This window comes from Carassius gibelio, chromosome B7 (assembly GCF_023724105.1).
Source record: "Carassius gibelio isolate Cgi1373 ecotype wild population from Czech Republic chromosome B7, carGib1.2-hapl.c, whole genome shotgun sequence".
In the NCBI taxonomy this organism is placed as follows: Eukaryota; Metazoa; Chordata; class Actinopteri; order Cypriniformes; family Cyprinidae; genus Carassius; species Carassius gibelio.
This window is the reverse complement of record NC_068402.1, coordinates 24,950,156-24,973,872: the sequence shown is the minus strand read 5'-3', so window position 1 is coordinate 24,973,872 and position 23,717 is coordinate 24,950,156. Positions and strand designations below refer to the sequence as shown.

The window sequence follows — 23,717 nt, the reverse complement described above, 5'->3', positions numbered from 1 at the left end:
TTATTCTATAGAGGTGAAATATTTCTTCATCTGTTTGATGCACATTTATGCCCTCGTGTGGTGGTTAGTAGAAGGATTATACTGAAATAATATCTGAACATGAACAAGATTAATTGTAATGAACTTTATTTATTCTTCAAAATAAGAAATTTGAACAGAGAAAAGTACATACCTAAATCCTCTACAAACAATTTCACAGAAATTATCCCTTCTTCAAAACTTGTCTGTATTACTGTATAACTCTAACGCTCTTTATAATTTGGCACCCTCTACTGTAAGTATTTTGAATAAACCTCTGCTATTTTAAACTACTCATTAGGTTTGAAATAAAGAGACAAACTGCAGAATATTAGACAACCCTCTCTCTTTACATTTCTTTTCAATCTTAAGACTGGCAAAGAAGCATTTTTAAAATGTCTCATGTGCATGTGCCTTCAATTATCCACTCTCGACGTTCTCCTGGTTTCTTCATAGATTCATATTTTACCCTTTAAGTTGAATCAACTTGGCAATGCCCTTAAGAAAATCTTGTTCATCAAACTCCAGCGCTCACATCAAACACAGTGTGGCAGGCCCATGTTCCCCTGAGCATCGACTGGGGCAGAGAAATGGCCACCACACACACTAAGCCTGCCAAAAACAACAGCAGGGTCCTCTGTGCTCCTCTGTTATCCTTGAGATGGTCTTTTAATAGGAATGTTCCACATGCCCCGTTTGGAGTGGAAATAGTGGTAAAAGTTCCTCAGTCGCAGTCTTTCTACCTCTAGTCCGTTCTGCAGAACCCTATGAGAAGATGTGACAGAGGAAGAGACAAAACAGTAGTTACACCAACACTAGAACTAAGACATGACTGGTTTGATATAAAATTTCACATCCTCTTAGTTAAGCCACACAGTTTATTAATGCATTAGCTAATGTTATGTGATGGAACATTATCATACAGTGTTACCAGAACAAACTGGCATTAGCAATGGAATTAATTACCTGTCCAGCAGCTCCCAGTCTTCTCCTCCCCAGCGGTCTTTAAACTCCTCAGTGTTCATTCCACCAATTTTATCAAAATCAGACTTATAAATTCCAAACAAGCCAAAGCCATTCACTTCCCAAAATCCTGTGTGAGAAAATCAGACCTCAGATAAATGTACACAAACAATGGAGAGCTTCCAGTTTCTTACAAATGCATTCTAAACCAATTTAGCAATTTAGTTTCATGGCAATTTTATGCCAATGTGCATAACATAGAAGCAATTTTATGTAAATTCATGTGGAATACCCTAACCGAGGGAAATCACTTCCAAAATGCCAGAGGATGCATATAATATATTGACCAAGCAAAATAAATATGCAAATTAGTTTTAGACTAAAATGTGTCTGACAACGGCAAATAAGAAAATAAATTAAATTTGCCTCTTCCTGTATAAATAACCAATTACAATCTGATGTAACCTTTTTCAAACAATCCTTCCACTCATCCACTTTTCTCATGTCATATATCAATCCTGCTTATGGTAAAATACAACTGGTGAATAAATTTGCTATAACAGTTAATCTTTACATACACTACTGTCCAAACCTTTTGAATTACTATGAACTTATGTTTTTGTAATAAACATACTATATTATTATTCACCAAAATCCATTAAAGTGAAAAAAGTAAGAACTATAACTGCAAGACATTATACCTAAAGACAGTAATATGACTCTGTTTAAAACAAACAGGATATGTAAGAAATAGAATCAGACACATTATGCACAACTGGTGTTTAGGCTATGTGTTTATATGTACCTAGCAGCTGTCTCTATAAATGTCTGTGTATATGTTTTACCATCAGGCTCCAGAGGTGAGCTCCCACAGTCCAGTCTCATGACGATGGGTGCGAAGGCCAGTCTGCCTTCCACACAGTGCTTCCTAATAGTCTCCAGGATATTGTGAGGGAAGTGGATATGCAGGTCACACAGGAACACTATGCTGTGACTGTCCTGGAAATGATGTTACACCATCACCAGTGTTGCTTTGTGCAACCAATTTTCTTGGAGAAAATGTGTAAATATTACTTATAAATTAAAGTTGTTTTGAATTAATTTTCAAATGCCGAAAAAAAATCCAAAAACACATTTTAGACAAGCTTCCATTCTGGGAAAGAGAGCTCTTTAATCATCTATAAAAGCGCATTATTTTCCATTAAAATTCAACTTACAAATATTGTTCCCAAACATAGATCACCCCAGGTATTGTACATATTTATAATAGAAAAGGCCTGTTTAAAATCTTCTCACCTCTATGGTGTCTACACCCATCTGTAAACCAGACGATCTCTCGAAGTTCCCTTCACGTCTCAGATACTTGTACCTACACAAAGAGCCAAGAACAAAAAACAAAAACAGAAAAAAAGATTGTTTTTCTCAGTTCCAAATGGTATGTGAGCCCAAACCAGGACTGGCATGAAGAATCCTCCTGAGAAAATCTATGCAGGGACTGTGGAGAGACACAGGAACTCAGTACTCACCTGGGCACCATGCTCTCCTTCAGTGCCTGCTCCACATCCATGTCATCACTCTGGAAGTCTACAATGATCACGCTGAAATTCTCATCCTTGGTCTCGTGGTGCAGGAGCTCCATATCTGAGATAAACTGCTGCACCCAGCGAGCCTGGTTCTTTACTGTCACAGAAGACAGCTCAGGTGAGTGGCTATGAGTCTGCAGTTTGCCAAGCTATTCATAAATGAAACTAGTTATATTGTGCTCCTAAAATGGCCCGTGTCTGGCTTTGCTTTCAAATTGACATGCTCTCTACAGTCCTTATACATTTATGTACACTTATTGGCATTGCTTTGATAAATATGCATAAACAGGAGCTCATATTAGTTTGAAATACCTGGTACTACGAAGTGTACCATCACGTCATGTCTCCATTCTAACATGGTTGGCTGGCAGAGCAGGGGTTTGGCCCAGCTGGTGCTCCAGGGTGTGGTGCTGTGTGTTTGGGGACTGGAGCGACTGGGCGGTGGGTTTTTGGAGGGTGTATGGTGGGATGAGGTTAAAGTTCCCTCTCTGCTCTCAATTCCCTCCTCATATCGACTGCGGTGCAACAGCAGATAGATGTAGTCAGATAGGCGCACCACTCTTTTCCCTCCCTCCATCAACAACAGCTCCATTAAATAACGGTTGCCCCTGGCTGAGTCTCTCCTCTTCTCTACATTTACAATCCGGACCAGAGTGTAGATCCTGTCAGAGAGGTGAAGAAGAAACCGTGAGAAAAAATGAGAACAGTTGCTGTAAATAGAGTGCATTTAAATGAGACAGTAAGGAATATACATGATAAATGTAAGTACACTATGTAACACCACGTATCCTGTTTAATCTAGTTGTGTCAGTAGTAATAAAGGTTTCCCATTTGTTATGATAAAACTGCATGAAGCGACCCACTGAGAGACCGCTTACCAGCAGGAGTTTAGACTGTCTCAGTACAAGCTTAGAATTAAAAGATAGCTCTACACTTGGAAAAACCCACACATATATTTAGAAGGGTCATATTTATTCATCTTTGAATCATGTATATATATAATTTTTTTTTTTTCACTAAGGTCCATATTATTAGTAAAGTAAAAAAAAAAATACTGTTCATTTTCTGTCTTCTATATAATTATTCATATTAAAGGCTGTTTTTCCAACTGTGCCTTAAAGCATACTGCATGTAAATGCTTTCTTTATTATTTAATAATAATATTATATAATTTTGATGTCATGGTTATGTTTGGTTTCGATAAAGCAGGTTGTCAAAACTAAACATTAAATTGCTTTTTTTTTATTAAACTGGTTTACTGAACAGTTTTGCTCTTTCTATAAATAAATAAATAAACACATGTAAATTGCGCATAATGCAGATTTTTTTTTTATTGACTTCTAAATTATAATGTTTGTTGTTGCAATATATTCAATTTACACAGTGGCTGGCATAACTTGTTTAATAACAGATTTATTTAAACATAATTAACATTAAATAATTTAATAATCAATACAGCGATCTGTCTCACCACATCAAAAATGCCATTAATCGTTTGAATTTCAAAAAAAAAAAAAAAAAAAAATTGGACATAATTCGGAAGATGGCACTTTATTTCTTATCAAAAGTAACAATTTATAAAACTGGAAATGTCCAACGAAGTTCCACCTCTGCAGGTACATAGTGTTACCATACGAATGTGGGTACATAATGAAATATTTATTTTTGAGTGAAATATCCCTTTAAATATCCTCATATGCATTTTTAAATATCCTCACCCTCCATTCCTCTCATTCAGCCTCTCCATGTACTGTGAGATCACGTCAAGGACCTCGTTCTCTGCGAGCTGCAGGTTCCCCGAGACGTTACACCTCAGGTCATTCCAGTCGGACCTCAGCAGCTCAAAGTCCACAGGGTTCACGCTGAAGGTCCGCTGCCAGTTTATGGCCTCCTCTGACAAGCGTGGCCTCACTTCAGTCTCCTCGTAACTGTACTCTGACATCTCTCCTTCCTCGAGGCCTCTGCTCTGAGGAGCCAGGTCCGATCCCTCAGGCATCTCTGAGACCTTTGTTGGCTGCACCTCAGGAGACCGGCTGTTCTCAGACGAGTTTAACCCAGGGTGGTCTCTCCTTTCCGAGCTTGAAGGAGGCAAGCTGTCTGGATCTGATATGGAGGCTGTAGGGTCACCCTTATTATGAGGCCCAGGCTCCGTAGGCAAGGAAGGAGGACTGTGTTTTAACAGGGCAGATTGGGTAGAAGTCTTAAGGCCCATTAAGGGGAAGTTCTGCCAGGCGAGAGAAGCAGCTGCTTGGGTTTTTAAGGACCTCCATTTTGAACTCAAATCCACAAGCCTCTTGCTCTTTCTAGACTGATACAGGAACACACCAGGAAACACTTCCAAAGGAGGTTTTGGTCTGCTTACTGGAGGACGGGCTCTAGTGATGTAAATTTTATTGGTATTAGTCTCTTTTTCCACACTGGTCCCAACCACAGGTTTGCCTAAAATCCGATTGGCCAAGACATAGAGAGGAGACTTCTGGGGAAGCTTAAAGAGGGATCTTCCCTTCACAGGCGGGCTAGAAGTTTCTGTCAGTTTACTCTGGTTTGGCAGTCCTGGGTCAGGCAGAAGCCATGTTAAAGTACGTCCTCTCTGAACCAGAGCAAGTGTTCGGGATTCCCCTAGCTCCTCGCTCGCTCCTGTCTGTTCATTTAGAGACCCACTTTGAGGCTCTAACGCACCTGTACTACCCTTTGCCTGTCTTATTTCTGTCATTTCATCATCCACCACAAGTGAGTGTTTAAAATACCTTTCCCCTTTCATTCTTGTACTCCCTTCTCGCTCTTTTAACTGAACGTACTGCCTTCCTTGCTGAGTGATGTAGCTCTTTGAAGCCCTGTCTAATCTATCAGGCTTGGAGGAAGCAGTGGACGCAGTGATTCTTGATGTCTGATAGGGCGGACTAGTCCTCTTGACTGGCCGGTTGCTGGAATTGATTGTCTCCTCTGGGTCGATGCCTTCCTCCTCCTCCAGGAAATCTGTCAGAAGAGACGAGTCCCATCAAACCAAACCCCTTTAAATAATTCATGTAATCTGAAATGGGAATTTCTTAATGACATGATTAAAGAGTCAGTGAGGCTGCTGCAGTGTTGATGGAAATCTACAGCTAATGATTATCATCTCCAGGCCGTCCATCCATGCTGTCACACACAGCATGTTGCAGCTGTCCAAATGCACACACAAGGTCCAAAATCAACTATTTGCCACATATGCCAGTTTGACTTTTACATTGAGTTTTACAAGTTTTTTGACTTATAAATAATTTGTACTGGTCACGAAACTTTGCATTACTTTGCCTTACTTTTATTTGTGATTTTGTTTACTGTAGTGAAGGTCACTTGAAGAATGATATATGAAGATGAGTGTTTTGATGAAACTGCACCTAGTACAAACACACACACACATTGTGTGTTTTCCCTAAATACAGTATATACATACATACATACATATACATATGAATCAGTGTAGTAGAAGGCAGTTTTGCAGTTACACTGAGCATGTTCAATTTGACTATTTTATGCAAGGCAGTATATATATGTGTATACATACATATATATGGTCCCACTTTATATTAGGTGGCCTTAACTACTATCTACTTACATAAAAAAATAAGTACAATGTACGTATTGTGTTCATATTGTATTGTAAAACACTTTTGCTGCTATTGAGGTGGGATAGGGGTAAGGTTAGGGAGAGGGTTGGGGTAAGTTTAGGGGTGGGTTAAGGTGTAAAGTATGGGTCAACAGTGTAATTATAAATGTAATTACAGAAATTAAATACAGATGTAATTACATGTCGTTTTTTTTTTTATATAAGTACAATGTAAAAACTTAAATTAAAATGTAAGTACATAGTAGTTCAGGCCACTTAATATAAAGTGGGTCCATATATATATATATATATATATATATATATATATATATATATATATATATATATATATATATAAAGAGAGAGAGAGAGAGAGCTATAATGTTTTCTTTTGTTTCGCTGTAAATTAATCACATAATGCACATAATGTAAATCACTGGAGAACACAGAAGGTTGTCATTACCTGTACTGCATTAACAATAAGTCAGTTAATATATATATATATATATATATATATATATATATATATATATATAAATTCTATATAAAATATTTTTGTTAATTATAATTTTAATAGTTTTCATGTCGTGACTGCAGGGGAGGAAACATTTATGATGCACCTATGTACACTCACTAGACCATCTCTACCATTTAATGCCTTGAAGCTTCAGAAGGACTAGGTTAGACTTTATGAATGTTTTTTTTTACAGTTATGGTTACAAATTCTCTCTGCCTTCCTTCTTTCGCATATTGAGTGGTCGTTGACCAAAAAAAGAGAAAACAAAGAAATGCGAAATGCGATATCGTGATCTTTGTATAAGTGACAATTAAACTGTATTTTACTAACAGTGTATCCTAATCCATGTAATGATCCTAATAAAGTTGGCGGCCAACTGTTTTATTTACTCCTTAAAGCCCATTTCTACTCACATTTGCCGTCTGGTTTGTGTTAATTTTGAACCCTGGGAACACATATGTCGCTTGGCTCATTACAGATGGTGAGATTTTAAAGAGAGCAAACAGCTGCTGAATTCTTATCTGTTATTAAGATCCCAGCTGAACACAGACCATCAGGTTTGGGGAAGAAAACAGGCTGGTCATCCTCGTCCTCATCCATCTTCACGTACTTGTAGAAGCCAAATCTACATGATAATTCAAAAGAATAACAGGGCCATGGTTATCTTTTTATTTACATAATTAGTTATTGCTTAATTTCCTCTTATGATCGGTAAGGATTCATACTTTTCTAAGTAGACAGGAGATTCTCGGTAGAAGCATTTGTTCTTTTTCTCCATATGAGTAAGTCTGGTGAAGTCATTGGGATACACATAAGAAAGGTAGACCTGGTTGAGCACACATAAGAATATGAGAAAATAGGTAAAGAAAAATGGTAGATGTATTTATTAAGCCAAAAGTGTGTCAAATAAAACAACCAGAATAATTAAAAACAGTGACTGTAATTGGACTGCATGAGATTTACTCTCTCTTCTCAGACTTGTGTTTAACATTGATGACCAAAAGAGGGCAATGTTTGCTCTAAGCACAGAGATATCATTTAAATAGAGCAGGTCCACTTCATCAGTGGTTCTCAACCTTTTTCATGGGGGCCACTGTCCAAGACAGTTTTCAAAACCCCATGTAGGCCAAGATATTTCTGGTAATTCACTGCAATTAACACAGCTGTTTATTTTCAAACTTGTTTTTATTTACAGAAACTAGGAGTGACTATATATTAAAATAAAATAAATAAAATATAAAAATAAAACAAATTTAGAATTGAATGCTATTCAAAATCACATTCTTTATGATCAGCAAATGACACGATTTTCCAGACAGCAAAGCAGTCAGCAGTATAGTAAACCATACCTTCCAGAGCTGCATACTGTAGCTAGAAAATTATATTATATATTTATCTTAGAAATTCTAAGGGCTTTAATGGAAATGAAACTTTTGACTTTTTTATTTTATTTATAAAAATGTCAGGAAACACATTCATATAAGAAAACTGATATCAATAAGCATCTTTATATTCAACTTGAGGTTAATAAAAGTTTTTGCTTATTTGCTAAATTTTGGTGGTCATAAATTAGATTACGTCAAAATACTTTTTTTCTTTTGAACTATTGATTATTTTAAAAATACAGAAAAAACATATAACTGTTTTCACAAAAAATATTAATAAGAAGAAATGTAAGTAATGCAAAAAAAAAATTGAGCTTTGCCATAACAGGAATAAATTACATTTGAAAATATATTCAAATAGAAAACATCATTTTAAATTGTAATACTATTTCACAATATGAAATAATGTATCAAATGCTCTAAACTGTAAAGTTTAAAGGGGTCATATGATGCTTTTTTAAAGACCATTATTTTGTGTATTTGGTGTAACAGAATATGCTGACATGCTTTAACGCAAAAAAAAAAAAAATTGTATATTATTGTAGGTCCTCTATGCCCTGCCTCTCTCAAACGAGTCGTTTTCTACAAAGTCCCTCCTTCTGACAAGCACAGTCTGCTCTGATTGGCCAGCTGACCCAGTGCATTGTGATTTGATGAACACCACAAGCACTCGTCGGAAATGTAATGCCCCTTTCCATAATCATGAGCTTCATCTTTCAAAATAAATGTAAAAGACAGTTAATAATGTCCTTAGTTTTACCATCAGTTCAAGCCCGAAAGGGGAACAGAGTCACGTGACAGACACAGTGATGAAGCTTGTATGTGTTTGCAGTTCACAAACCACAGAGGGTTAAGACAGCTGACTCCACTGTGTGACCCTGTCTCTCTCTCTCTCACCCACACACACACACACACACACACACACACACACACAAACACAAACGACGCGCAAAACTTTACGTTTGAACAGTCAATAGCAAATGCTTAAACTAATAACAAAACATACTTCCAGTAGCTGATTCAGAAGTGTCAGATTGTCGTAGCAAAGTTAGAATTACCTCCTCTCCTAGGTTCACGAAACGGTCGTCCATAAAATGCTTTGCTGTTCTGTTGTAAGTAATCTTAAAGATTCCTAAATGCATCTACTTTCGGAAGGCCAAATAAAGTTTGGCCAAATAAAAATTTGCTTCTGCCTAGATACACATCATCTCCCTGACACGGCTGATTCAACACTTGCTTCCGCTGTCCTCATTTGTAAGTCGCTTTAGATAAAAGCATCTGCTAAATGCATAAATCTAAATGTAAATGTAACGTTGATTACTGTAACCACGCCTTCTTTCTTTGCGTGAACATTTGGGCGGCATTAAATAAATATTTCCACATAGTGATGTAGAGATGTGGGGGCGTGTTTTAATGAGCCATTTTAGGGGGGCAGGGCAGAGTCTTAATTTTGATAAACAATCTCTCTTGTTTTGAGACTTTAGTCTTTGCAACTTGCAACAGGGATCTTATCTATCAGCTTGTAACACTCCAAAGAAAAAGGAAAACTTGAAATCACATCATATGACCCCCCTTTAAAGCAACAAATTGAGCCAAAGCTGTCCTAGAGTGAGGTAAGTTATCGACTGCATATTTTAGGGCATTTTTAAAAATCAGCAGTCAACATTTCTGTCATCAAGATAGACAGTGTGCTTGTCGAGACTGTTACTTACAAACTGCAGGCCCTGATAGCGTGCGATAGGGAAGTCCTTCACCACGTAGGTAGGAGAGTAGACACAAGATGGCAGAACATTCTCCAGCCTGGACCGATCTATCATGGGAACTAGGACAACAAATATGTCAACATATAAGACAATTCCCACACCCTTCATAAGACAGCCGACATACAAGTAACTACTCAGCACAAACATCTTTTCATTCATTTAAATTAAAAATGTTACATAAAATCAGTTTGCTGATTTCCATACAGATATTCATTGGTTTCTATTCATCACTATTAGCTTGTGTCTCAGTCCTGACTGTCACATATTCAGTGCTGCTGCTCCTAACAAGCTGACATCCTATATCTACACCACCATATGGATCTACCAATGCACTGCTGAGCTTCCACACAAGCAATTAAACACTGCAAATCACATATCCACACTGTCTATCCTGAGAGATGGATGTTTATTTTGTTTACCAACCATAGCTACACACACACACACACACACACACACACACACAACAGTGTTAGAATGCTGAAAGAAAATTTTATGGACAATTTTGTTAGCTGATTTAAAACTTTTGAACATTATGCCATATGGCATTATATATGATATATCACATTATGACATCATATCACATTATATATCCATCATTGTGTTAAACCAATAGTAAGCATCAGTTGGGTCAGGTGAATGCATGACTTACAACTGAGAGCAGCACAATGAGATCCAGCAATATGACGGGACAGTGTTCAAAAATGACCTTAACATCCAAATACACTGTAGGGAATACTCACTCTTGTAGAAGGTGTCTCGTGGGTCTGGTTTGAGCATATCTGCAGTATGTATCTCTGTCCTATGGTTAACCCGCAGAGCGAGAGAGTGACTGGCCAGCGTCTGTGGGATGTGACGAACACTGTTCATCTTCAGACTGGATTCATCTGTCAGAGACAGAGAAAAAGGACAGTGAGAGACAGAATGTGAATTTAAATCAGCTAACAGACTAACACTCAACAACCCCTGCTGTTTGCTATTATAGAAATGGTAGAATACTGGCTTTTCTATGGCTGACAAATAAGTGTATACAGTATTTATTAGGGTCCAAAAGTCTAAGACCACTGTAGAAGCTATTATATTGTTATAAGTTTTTTATTATTATTATTATTGCAGGTTTCATCTGCATAACAATTTATATATATTTGTTTCTATTTTGTTAGAATTTTTTGTATGTATGATTCTTTTTTCTAATTATTTATATTTTATCAAATAAAATTTGAGAATTTTAATGACAACTGCACTCAAGATGCACAAGCAGTGTAAAACCTGCTGTTTATATTCTCCTTCTAAATATATTTATAAGTTATATTCTCGACTGCATATTTTAGCACATTTTTTAAACAGCGTTCCATCAGCACACTACATCTGGAGCCAGAGCAGACACTCAACGAACATGCTTCTCTTCAATATTATTCACATCGCTGTGCCCCAAACCTCTGATGAAACTCTAAATCCAACCTCTTTTCTGGTTGGATCAGTTTATTTTTTTATTTTATTTTTTATGGATACTTCCCCAAGGCTTAAAGAGATGTAACCAGGCTCACACACTGCCTACGCTTTAAGACAATCCCTTGGTGATCAGTCTATGGGCAGTGAAGCATGCAGGTGTGTGCATGCGAGGGAGACTCTATTCATTATGGTTTATCTCTTGACTTTATGAGAGCTCAAAACACTGTCTGCTCAGCTAGCCGCTGATGAATACACATTTTAATTAGTCCTATCGATCCACTGCAAATGTGTTACTATGCAAGTGTAAGCTATACAGCATCAAAGTCAGTCACCGATGGCAGCAAGGCAGAAAGCAAGTACACAACACTGACAGAGATGAAAAGGGATGAAAAAAGAGAATGCTGGATATTACTGTAACATCCAAGATGAAGCCATTAGGAGGCTGAAAGACTGCAGGCTTTGACAGATATCTCTGTTGATGCTTTAGTAATGGACCATATGGCTTTACTGGATGTTGAATAGTCCACGCAAATTTACAAAATTCAAAACAATTGTAACATAAAATGAAACACAAAAGGAAAACAAGATCTCCTTGCTCCAGTTCTGAGTATTATGAAATAAAGTACTGTTAAAGTACTGTAATGTTTTGCATATTGTTCTTTATGATTTTGCAAAAAAATATTAAATAACTTAACTGCAATTAGAGAAAAAAAAATCAGTAACTTGAATGTAAAATACTGTATTGTCTGCACTGCACTGTGACGTGTGAACTACAACACTTAGAAAAAAATTTTTTTTTTAATGGAAAACATTAAATCAGTTATTAGAAAACTGTAACACACTGTACAAATTCCTGCTCCCCTGCTGTACAACATATTATATATATATATATATATATATATATATATATATATATATATATATATATATATATATATATATATATATATATATATATATATATATATAAGCAATATGCAATCAATAACCACTGTAATTAAATTAACAAACAAACAAAAAAAAAACATTAACTATCACTAAATCACACATTAGTCCTCTCCTACTGGTAATACTACAACACTTAGTATCTAAATTTATTTTCTAAGAATGTACAGTTTCAAAAATAGCTTGACTAGAAGTCAAAAAAAAAAAATATTTCAATTCACTGTCTCATTGTTTCCTTATTTCATTTCTTCCTTTGCTTTCATTGAAATTAAAGGGATAGTTCACCCCAAAAAAAGAAAATTCTGTTATCATTCATTTTTTATCATGTCAAATATTTTTGCCAATTAAGAGCACTAAAATTGTTTAGAGGTGCAAATACATACCCTTTAAATACAACACTGATCAATAATATAACCATGATTTACAAAGTAATCATAATAAACAAAAATACAAATCTGAATGAATAGAAACTAAAGTTACACAATACAATGACTACAAAATAGAAATAAACACATAAACAAAACAAATGGAAGGGAGACTGGTGCCAGTGACAGGGACAACTGACGGCTCGGCCTGCACTGTATCTCTTCTTAACAGAGCAGAAGGACAGTGAAAGCCAAAGCACCCAGGAGCTCTGGCTCCATCTGCATCTCCCTGATGACATGTTGAGAGGGAGAGAGAGAGAGTGAGTGTGTGTGCGGTCTTCACTGAGGGAGTGGTCTGCGTGATTAATGATTAGGACACTGGAGTTGGCTTCGTACTCACCGGTGAGCTGCGTGGGCTGGCGATGGAAGCTAATGCACATCCCCCTCTCCCTCAGCTTGTTAAGTACAGTGAGGATTTAATCGAAAAATTGCTTTCGTCTCAAATAATTATGTAAACGAAGCAAAGGAGGGCCATGGGGATTGTCTTTCTCTCTTTTTTCACTGTCCCTCTCTCACTTTGTGTCTCTACTTCCTCTTAAAAGCATGTGTAAATTAAAGTCAGTTCCCTTGATGAATGACAGTAATTTGAAGGGGAACGTATGAACATGTGTAATGCTTGATAAGACGATATACGAAGGAACACAAAGTATATGCTGACTGTCGGGAGGCTCAGGGGCAAGTGTTTTCTGGTGATTACCTACTTGCCACTGCCTACATTCAAATATAAGTACAATGACACTTTTCATGCAAACAGCAGAAACTGTAATGTTCAGAGGCTGTGAATGTTAACTGCAATATTCAGATATGATTGGGACAGGCAGAGTTTGCAAATGGTACTCCTGAGAGTTTACTTCCATTTTCTCTTTTATCTTCCCTGAAATGCGTGCACATATTTTTAGCGTAAAAAAAAAAAAAAAAAACGGAGGAAGGAAGTTACCTGTGTACAATGAGATATAAGCTGAGTCAATTACATCATACTTCAGCCCAGGAAGGAACGGTCTCCACTGCAAGAGAAGAGAAAGTAATACAATTAGTGAATAAAATTAATGATTCACTAAAGGACTGTCATGTTCAGGTTCAAGAGTACTCTTCCTGTTCTTTCATTACGTTGCTCATGTTTTCCAGTTCCCTTTGTTTATTTCTTGTTTTCTTTGATTGCTAGGTATATAAGTATGTTGCTTTTTGTTCACCTGTGCCTTGTTTAGTTGCGTGTTTATTCCTCTGTATACTGTTAACCACCTACAAAAATCTAAGAAAAATTAATTATTCTGTAACCACATGCAGTTCAAATTAACCAAATAACATTAAGTAAATAAAATAAATATACATATTTTAATGCAAATATTTACCTGAATTTAATCTTTGACTAACTACTTGCAGCCCAGCTTAATAACAATGTAATGCAATTGATAATTTATATATATATATTTATATTGCACCCTCAGATTCCAGATTTTCAAAGAGTTATATGATGTATAAATCTCAATTTTTTTTTTAGTGGGAGAACTTACAAAACAAAATTATTCAAACATCATATATCATTTTTTTATATTTTTATATGAGTTGTTAGTTATATTATTCAGACACTTTGACCTGACAATGTATTGCTTGGGAGTTTTTCTTTAATTGCTAATACAACCATTTTACACCATCGACTTAACAAAGTTAAGCATAGTTTGGTAACTGGTTCACCTAAATTGGTATTATCTTATTGTGTACTTTAATTTAATAGCTGACAGCTATTCAGCCTAATGCCGTGATGTTGTACAGTAGCAATAAAGCATGCCAGATTATGGTATCTTACTGCATTCAGACAGCAAGTTCTGAAAAAGTGTTCAGCACTGATTTTTTTTGCCATATTTGCAGCATAATCTATTTGCCTAATTCCTTTAATAAATCGAGAGCTTAAACAATTTAAAAGCGCATAAATACACATGAAAATGCATTCTTAGTAAATCGCCCTCGACCCTCCCCTGTCCTTTTCTGCTTTTGCCCTCACAATGCACTGGGATGGCATTGGCTCTCGAAATAGATGGGATATACAGACACGTAGCAATTCTTATAAAGAGGCTCTACAATTACAACATCACTTCTCGGCCACTCTCACGCAAGAGGTAATTTAGCAGTTGCATAACAATAACTCTTATCGAACTGATCTTCACACACACACACACACACACACACACACATACACTTCCAATCTCTCATTCACACACCAATGCCACACTACACAACGGCTTTCAACAGTTCAGACTGTACAGCTGAACAAAGATTGAGAGAGGAATAGAAAGGGAAGAGAGAACAAAGAAAAAGAAAAAAAGAGAGAAATTAATTTGAATTCGGAGCAGTTTGATGTCGACATTACTTATAGTGTGACAGTTTCAGTCCCAGAAAATGGTACATAACAAAACTCACTGTCACTGCATACTAATTAGTCACGAGCGCTCACTCAAAAGATGAGCATTTAAAAGATTATTTGACTCAATTATGATTTCGCTGATTTATTTGACTGTCAATGAATTTTGACAAACACTCAATCTTGTTGCATGCCAAAATTAAACATCTAACAAACATACCGTTACTTACGACTCATTGATGAGGACTTGTTTTAGACACACACAACATAAACATCTCACACACCTTTATCAGTTTTCTTCAGTGCTTAGTATTCACCATGTTGTTCTGCACAGCTTGTGTTTCTCAAGGTCAGATCTGCCTTTCGGGAATCGATGGAGTGCAGTTACAGCACAATGTCAGATCTGAGGAGCCACAGATGCCTGTTTGCCCCCAGTGACATAATACACACACATTCACAAATATGCCCATGCAAACAATCATGCATGGTCACACACACCTAAGCAGTATTACACACTGATCAAGAACTAGCTATGCTGCTAACACTGTTCTTTTTCATTTCATGTATGTTGAATAATCATTAGATTATTTGTACTGATGAGAAAATAGGCGATAAAACAACCTGCTATGCTACCCAAGGCTCATGATCCTTTTAAGTAGCAAAGATTTCTAAAAAGCTTCATCTGTTTCTGCACAAATGACTACACGCAGTCATTGGCAAACACACTGCAATTCCTAGAAAACAATGTGGAGCTTGCATTATGTTGCATATATTGCATCAGCTACAGATTTATTTCTCTTTTGTCTTGACGATGAATAAAATTGAGCCCATTCACTAGTGACTGGCAGCACCGTCCATAATAGCTCCTACTGCAAATGTCATATTGGATAGTTTCTGGTCAGACTAAATCAGACAGGCTTTATTAGATCTCTTTGTCCCTACAAAGCCTGAGGATTCTGTTAAAATGCTAATCAGGCTCAGAATAACTCTGGAGTTGGGTGCAACCATGAAAAGTTTAAGCACATGCGCACATCACAGAGGTTAGCCTACCTTTTCTGATTTAATACGTGTTATCTGTGAAATTGGGAAAAGGGGAGAATCCTACAGAAGCAGTGAGCCTGATAACATTGAACATCTAAAACATCTCCAGTGAACTCCACAGGCTAGCCAACTGCAGTTTGGTTAATAAATGAATTCCTGTGTTTGCCACAGATAATTAGCTGTTTTTGCTTTTTGGTGTCTGGTCCCTGTTGACTCTCTAGCTGAGAATACCTCCAAGTTCAATGAATTTATTCATTGGGCTCCTCTCATGTCTTTGAACCGCCTCTTCTCCAGCACTCTGCAGTGAACATTAAATAAGGAGTGAAGCACAGCTGAGTCATCTTGGGCCTTCTCAGCCTCCAGGCAATGAAAGTTTTGTGCAGTGCGGATTAAAAAATAAAATAAAAAATTCTTTATAAGTGGTAAAAAAAATAAAAAAAAATAAAAATAAATTGTGCAGGAGGGATCGCTTTTCACATTAACGTTGCATGTAGATAACAGCTTTAATACTCTGTTAAGGATAAAAATGTCCAGTCTCTAAGACTTGCAAGGAAAACGGTGTAACAATTCAGCTGGCATACTCTGAGCAGAAGTAAAAAATCTATAGAAAATTACACTAAATCCCTTTTTTCCAATTAACAGCTTCCCTATCATTACCCTGTGCTGATTGTCCAGTCATCTGTGTGAAATAAAAGGGTCAAACTAATTGAATTTAATTCTCTTTTCTATACTGTTACTCAGTTGTCTAGTTTGTTTCTTGTCTTTGACTGACTTCAGTTAAGTTTTACATTCAGATTAATAATTCATCAAAAGATTTCATCACAAAGAAAGTAAGTGATCTAGAGGCTATGATTTAAGTTTACAAATGAGGAAAAAATAGAAGAAGCAGAGATGAGAAAGCTTTATTAACCTGAAACATTTATGAATTCACTTTTGTTCTTTAGTCATAACTGCTATGTTAGATTATGTGCAATGTAAGATTTATTAATTCAGCAGATGCTTTTATCCAAAGTGATTTACAGATGAGGAATACAGCAAAAAAAAATGCACTGCATCTTTGGGACACAGAATGAAAAGTGCTGTTATACGAAGGTCCAGAATTGACCTGAGAATTACGAGCCAGTAGAGAAAAAAGGGGAGAACCTGTGACCCTTTGAAACAACAGAAAGAGAATAGTACAGTTAAGTAAGTGCATTAAGAGCTGCGTCAGACCTCTTTTTGATGGTATACTCAGGACTCAGCTGCTCTGATGGAGTTGGTAAGATTAATATGTGCTCTGCCAGGTTTGCTGAAGACCTCCAAGGCCACTTTCTGGATCATTTGTAGTTGTTTGATTGCACATACAGCAAGGCCGGATAAAAGAGCACTGCACTAGTCTAGTAAGGATGACTAAAGCCTAGATGAGGAGTGGTGCAGCATGCTTAGGTAAGAAAGGTCTGATTTTACTGGAAAATAAATGTGCCTGAATAATACAGTCAGTCCCAGAGATGTTGTCTGAATCCAAAAGAGGAGTGAACCAAGCACAGACCCTGATGTACCCCATACTTCTTGCTCTTTTGCTATTTATATTTAACACAAGCTAAATTAAGCTTAGAATAAGCATATCTACAATGAAAATGGAGTGGAATAATGAAGAGGGCAAAATAAATTTAAAAATGTTTTAAATCCAGAGGTATCTACGGGGTTTAGATGGAAATGTATTAAAAATAGATTAATTTAATTAGTATTATTTTTATAATTGTATTATTTTACTATGTTTCCATTTATAAGATTCTGTTCATACTCAGGTATAACTATTGAATTTTGCTCTAAAGGAGAAAGAACAAAAAATGATCTAATCTATTTTTAATCTATTTGTTTTCTGTTCCATTTTCAGCTCTCTCTCATTCTCTATCTCACTGCCTCTCTTTGTTTGTCTTCTGCTTTCTATCTTCTCCTAGATAATAAAATTACTGAAATGTGCTGGTTAAACTCTGCATCCTTTGGGTGCACTCCGGCATAATCAGTATATCAAAGAGCATAAGGCTGTTATACTACTTAAGGATATTGTGATGGTTAGAGACGCAGTATCTGTACGTGTTTTAATGAGTAATGAGTTACAAAAGTTGAGCCCCTTTCACACTGCACGTCGGACCCGCAATATTTCCGGAACATTGCCGGGCCGCCTTCTGTGTGAAATCAACCATGTCCCAGGATTGATTACCGCATTGAACCCGGGTCGGGGACCTAGTAACATTGCGGGGTTCGACCCGGGACGAGCGCTGTGTGAACAAAAGCCAGATCTAATTCCGTGTCGAAGTGATGACGCGCGTTATCACGTGACTCTTTTACCGGCTGTTTTGAAGGAAGATCAACGTTCGCGACGAAAACATATGTGCAAACTGTAATGAAGCAAAAATCAGTTTGTTCCTCACTGCTGACGCAGAGATCGTTTGCTTGCTTCAGTGAAAGTATAACGTGCCAAGCGTTTTCGACTCGTACATTACACGTCACGCGCTGATGTCACGTGTCGTTACGGGATCTTCAAGGGCTGTGTGTGAAAGCACGCACATATTCCGGGTCATCACTGGCAGTGTGAAAGTGCATAATCTAGCGACCCGGGAACAATTGGAGGAACACTTTACCTGTGTATTTGCCGGAATGGCAGTGTGAAAGGGGCTTTGGTAATGTCGGCTGGTAGATGTTTGTTTGCTGTGGATATAGCAATTACATTTTTACTAAATCTGACATGTTTTGTACTGCTGCGATAATACTGACCTGGCCATTATCGAGAATGTGTTTTGTAGATTTAAGTGAAGCGGGCCACAGAAAATGTTTCCCTGACTAATTTGCCACATTTCTCATCTTTCCACTTACTCAGCTTTATATAATGCAATAACTGAAAAAGAGGTGGAGATAGTAAAAGGCTATAGAAGCATAAGTGTTGCAGGCCACTTAAACAGAGTTCATTAATGATGCATCCCATACTTGAGTTTGTTTACTTAAAAATAAATGTACAATGATTAAAAAAAAATCTATGCCTGGTAGGCAGTCTAATGAAAAGTATACTAAAAGGTAGCAAAATGTCCTGACTAAAACAATATCAGGAAAAAGGTTTTACATACAATTTCTACAAACTGACTTAACGTTTTATTGACACTTTCACAAAATTTTCATTGGTGACACAGTCAGTGTACAGCAAATTACCAGAATTTCCCAAACTCTGGCTCTGTACTCACCCCCACCTCCACATGGTCTGAACCTCTGTCATCTTGCTTGTGCAAAACCTCAAAGTAGTATCGCCGCGAGGACATGAGACTGCAGAGAAAGGGAGAGAGGGGGGAAAGGAGGAGAATTAAAGTGAAAGAAAGAGAGTGCAGGGGACACTCTCAGAGAGCTACAGAGCGACAGACCAGATGAGGAAAGGAAAAACAGTGGCAGATGTGAAGATAAAAAATGCAAATTGCACCATAGGGCACTGGAAGATGTGTACACTGTTAGTGACAGAATCAACTCAAAGAAGCACTCTGATCTTGTTCAACTATTACAAAAACAGAAATTAGTAATCTAGTTAAAAGGGCAGTTGTGGCCTAATAGTTAAGGGATCAGAAACATGGTCATACAGAACAAGGCATTAGTATGTGCTATATAAGGACTAATAAACAGACAATATAATAGTAATATGCATGCTAATAAGCAACTGGTTAATAGAGAGTAGTATTCCCTAATCAAAACTGTTACTGAAATCACATTACAGTATACTTCAGTTAACCTTGCTTGTCAATACATTTGGCAGTACACTTGAACCGTATTTCAAATACAATATAATAAGTACTGTATATAATACATATTTCAAGAACAGAATTGTATATATAAAATGTATTTATGTCCTGCCTAAGTGGGTCAAAAAGGCATTTTTATCTATCTGCATTTAATCTAAATAAAATCTATAATACATTTCCATTTCATCAATCAAAATGCAAAATGTCTAAAAATGTTACATTCATTTCACACTAAAATAAAGAGGATATGATGAGCATTCTGGGGTGACCTCCAAAAGCTGAATATTTGATCAACATAAAACAAGTTAACCTAATAATACAAAGCAATGGTGACTGTATCAAATTAAGCAATGAGGACAGACCATGTGCTTGTTAAAAGTATTTTAGAAAAAGTCATCCAATGTTAAATAAAAATGTAAAGCATCTAAACGCAGAAATTATACTGCAGATTATTTTTCCCAAGTATCCTTCTCCTCTCTCTCTCTCTCTCTCTCTCTCCCCCCAACAGAATAAAATGGCAAAGTTATGCCACTTTGTACAAAAAAAGAGGAATTTCTAATGTCAGATTCTTTTAGCGTTGATAATTGGATGAAAACACTTGTGTAAACAATCTTTATGTATAAACAGACCACAGGATTTGAATTTCTTTACTAAGATGATTTCATCTTAGAAAAGCCAGAAGTCACAGGCAGACACATGAATAGCAGCTTGTATTATGACACATGATTGTTCTTCAGATGTTCTTCTGTTGCTTTGATTAAATCAGCCAAGTACAATTCATATTGAAATGCAGCTCACAGTGACAGCATGACAACTGCCTTTGTGAAAAAGATGTGTTTAACTGTATTCAATTGTACTACAAATCTTACAGCCACAATGAAATCAAAATAGACAATCCTATTATTGTTATTATTATCAGCATCATTATTATTATTTCAAATGAAGGTGCCCTTGTGATCTACAATAACATCCCCTCGCCCTCACAGCAATGTCTCTTTTAGTATTTAGTAGAATCCCTCCACTCCAGAAACCTGTCACTCACATGAGATTACAGCAATAGAAAATGACAAAAAAATCCAATGATCAAATCAATTCCCACAATCACGTCCTGCCCTACTTTTTTTTCTCGTTCAAGTAGCCAAGTCATTAGGATGTCCACCACAATGCCACTTATGCCATGTATACACTACACGATTTTTAAAGTCGTAGGATAGTTTGTTCCTTTCACACTGCAAACCGTTTTGGGTATCATTCACAGTACACAACTTATCGGCAACTGTGCGTCACACATTACACTATTTCAGTAGGAAAGAATCCCCAACATCTTTCCTCCTATGAGTCCTTTAATAAACACATACACACCAAATCAACTGAGCATAAGCAATTAGCATTACAAGCATTTATGAGTGTTTGTTTGTTGTCCTTCTGAAAGGAATGGCAGCTTGATTTCCATTTCTCCTGAGAATTCGAGTCAATAAGGGTTTTAAGACTACACAAGAAAGGAGTGGTCAGTAGATCAGGGCTAGATTGAGACAGGCTTGAGGGGGTACAGAATGGAGTTTTAATTGGCTGACTAATTGCCTGGCTCCATCTGAAAGTGTTCTGCTCAATAATTGAATAGGACTGAGTGATGAGAGAGATAAAGTAAGAGTGTATTCATGCAATGCCCACATGAACACACTCAACAGACTGCTGTAGCGGCACAGTAAGCTTGTTTGAGATGTCAAACAACTCACAAGGGCAGACTTCAACATAAGCAAAATCTACATGAGAAAAAGCAAATTCTGCTTTGTACATTTTAATATATGCGTTTGAAATATTGCTTTTACATTACGATAAATGGTATAATGCAACAACTGCTATTTAATTCTACCAAAATGTCTTTTCACATCTATTTATACGTAGAAAAACAAGAGTATGATTATAGTGTACAGAAAAAATGGCATTACTCTTAAAAAAAAGCATTACAATTAAACATATTCAAATTTATGTCAACAGCAGCCTAGTTTAAATAAAAATTTTAAAGCATTAAATTCAGACCACTCACTCATGCACCACAATGCATTTGATTTATCTAATTCTTTATTTTATTTATTTATTTATTTTTTTGATGACTGTAACCACTATCCTGACTTCATTACAGATGCTTCAGACATTTGCATAAACCCAATGTAACGTGAAAGTAAGCGTTGGCACTATACATTTAATTAAAAACAAACCATAGAAGGGAGATTGCTAACCGTTTTAAAAAAAAATCCCTCTTGAGTAAAGTTTGTTTTCTTGTTTGTTCATTTGGGTAAGTAAGTGAGTAATTTATGCACAGATTAGTGGATAACAAACAGACAGAACAATCAATGACTTCATCAGAACAAGAGCTGCCTTATCTGCATACAGAAAGACAGAACATCATAATATAATCCACTGAAATCGACAGTATAAAATTAAGGATGGGGATTGCACTGTTCTTTTGTATTACATTGTAAAATAACTAAATTATTATTCAAGGCCAGGAGATTTACATTATTAATATACTTTATTTATAGCACTTTAAACTTTCAATTTGGATAAGTATAAAAAAAGTGCCAATGTAAATGTAATAGTGTTAGAATTCAATCTGATGGATGTCCTTTTATAAATTTAGTGAACTGAATCTGCTTTTAACATCCCCTAACACACGTGTGACAGATACTTCTAGAATGTCAAGAGAGGTTGACCTCTGCTGGCCCTGCAGAACTGGCATATTCCCATAAATGTCACATGCAATATCTGAGACTCCTGAGGTTACTCTGCCCTTTCTTTCCTTCAGCCATGGAGGGCAAAGCAGATACACTCCTTTCTATTATTTAAGTGATAAAAAGACTATACCGTACACACTGTATATGCACAAGAGTAAGACACAGAGTCTCATTTGCTAACTATGATTATAATAAATGTATTGCCAGCAGCCCACCGGCGGCGCCAGGGGGGGTCTTGGGGGGTCTCAAGACCCTGCCAAAAAATGCCTTGACCCCCCATTTGACCCCCCAGCCTCTTCCTGATAAAAAAATATATATATTCGGGATAAAGATCCAAAAATGTTTCTCTTCAAACTACGCAGAACAATAATAAATAATAATTATTTCGACATTTATTCATACACTGAACCGAGAACCATTTCTGTCGGACGCGTCCGATTCGAGAACCGATGAGCTGATGATAACTGCGCATGCGTGATTCAGCGTGAAGCAGACTGACACAGAGCGCATCTGAACCGAACTGATTCTTTTGGTGATTGATTCTGAACTGATTCTGTGCTAATGTTATAAGCGCGGGTAAACCAAAGGCTTGAATGAAGGGCAATCATCGCCAATGACGGCATTACATCGAGCGCAAAAGAACCGGTGAACCCAGGCCCGGCGCCACAAGGGGGCAAAAGGGGGCAATGCCCCCTCAGATCTGACTTGTGCCCCCTCTATTTCATTTTTGTATTCATGGTTAAAAATAAAATGTTCAACCTTTTGAGCTAAATAATAATTTAACATTATGCCCATGGGATTTAGAATGTTCAGTGTTGTAACCACTGATTTATAATATAGAATATATATATATAGATCAGTGGTTGTAACTCGTGACATTACTCCCAGATTCAAACGTCTTTCGCGTTGGTTGGCGCTGAGCCAGATACGGACGAGCTCAACGCTGTTATATATCACAACTATGCAGTGTTTTTAACCTCATAATGTTTATTTTAGATTTCATACATTTAAATAGGCTACACATAAGCACTGGTAAAACAATAGCCTACATTTGGAGTCTGTGAAAGCAGCAAAAACAATCTATTCCAATATAATTTGCCGACGTGTTTTTCATATCAGATAAACACAGTGGAAGTAACGTTAAGCTAACTATAAAGTTTACTCTATTGTTATAAAGATTTTTAAAC

General features: G+C 36.7%; 1 protein-coding gene across 2 annotated transcripts in view; it reads right to left on the bottom strand.

Annotated features, from left to right (window-relative positions):
* Positions 1 to 109: 109 nt before the first annotated feature.
* The window catches only part of b4galnt4b (beta-1,4-N-acetyl-galactosaminyl transferase 4b), an 82,570-nt gene continuing 58,962 nt past the window's right edge, over positions 110 to 23,717 (bottom strand). Inside the window, exons 9-21 of one of the 2 annotated variants that reach the window (XM_052562261.1) lie at positions 19,253 to 19,331; positions 13,575 to 13,641; positions 10,559 to 10,702; positions 9,768 to 9,877; positions 7,396 to 7,496; positions 7,222 to 7,295; positions 4,283 to 5,540; positions 2,877 to 3,226; positions 2,508 to 2,661; positions 2,278 to 2,350; positions 1,827 to 1,980; positions 985 to 1,111; positions 110 to 783 (exon numbers count right to left, since the gene is read on the bottom strand). In XM_052562261.1, coding sequence (XP_052418221.1) covers positions 669 to 783; positions 985 to 1,111; positions 1,827 to 1,980; positions 2,278 to 2,350; positions 2,508 to 2,661; positions 2,877 to 3,226; positions 4,283 to 5,540; positions 7,222 to 7,295; positions 7,396 to 7,496; positions 9,768 to 9,877; positions 10,559 to 10,702; positions 13,575 to 13,641; positions 19,253 to 19,331 — 2,806 coding nt within the window. In that variant the 3' untranslated portion in view covers positions 110 to 668. Of the gene's footprint in view, positions 784 to 984; positions 1,112 to 1,826; positions 2,031 to 2,277; positions 2,351 to 2,507; positions 2,662 to 2,876; positions 3,227 to 4,282; positions 5,541 to 7,221; positions 7,296 to 7,395; positions 7,497 to 9,767; positions 9,878 to 10,558; positions 10,703 to 13,574; positions 13,642 to 19,252; positions 19,332 to 23,717 lie in introns of those variants that run through there. The other variant, XM_052562262.1, reaches the window with a different exon arrangement.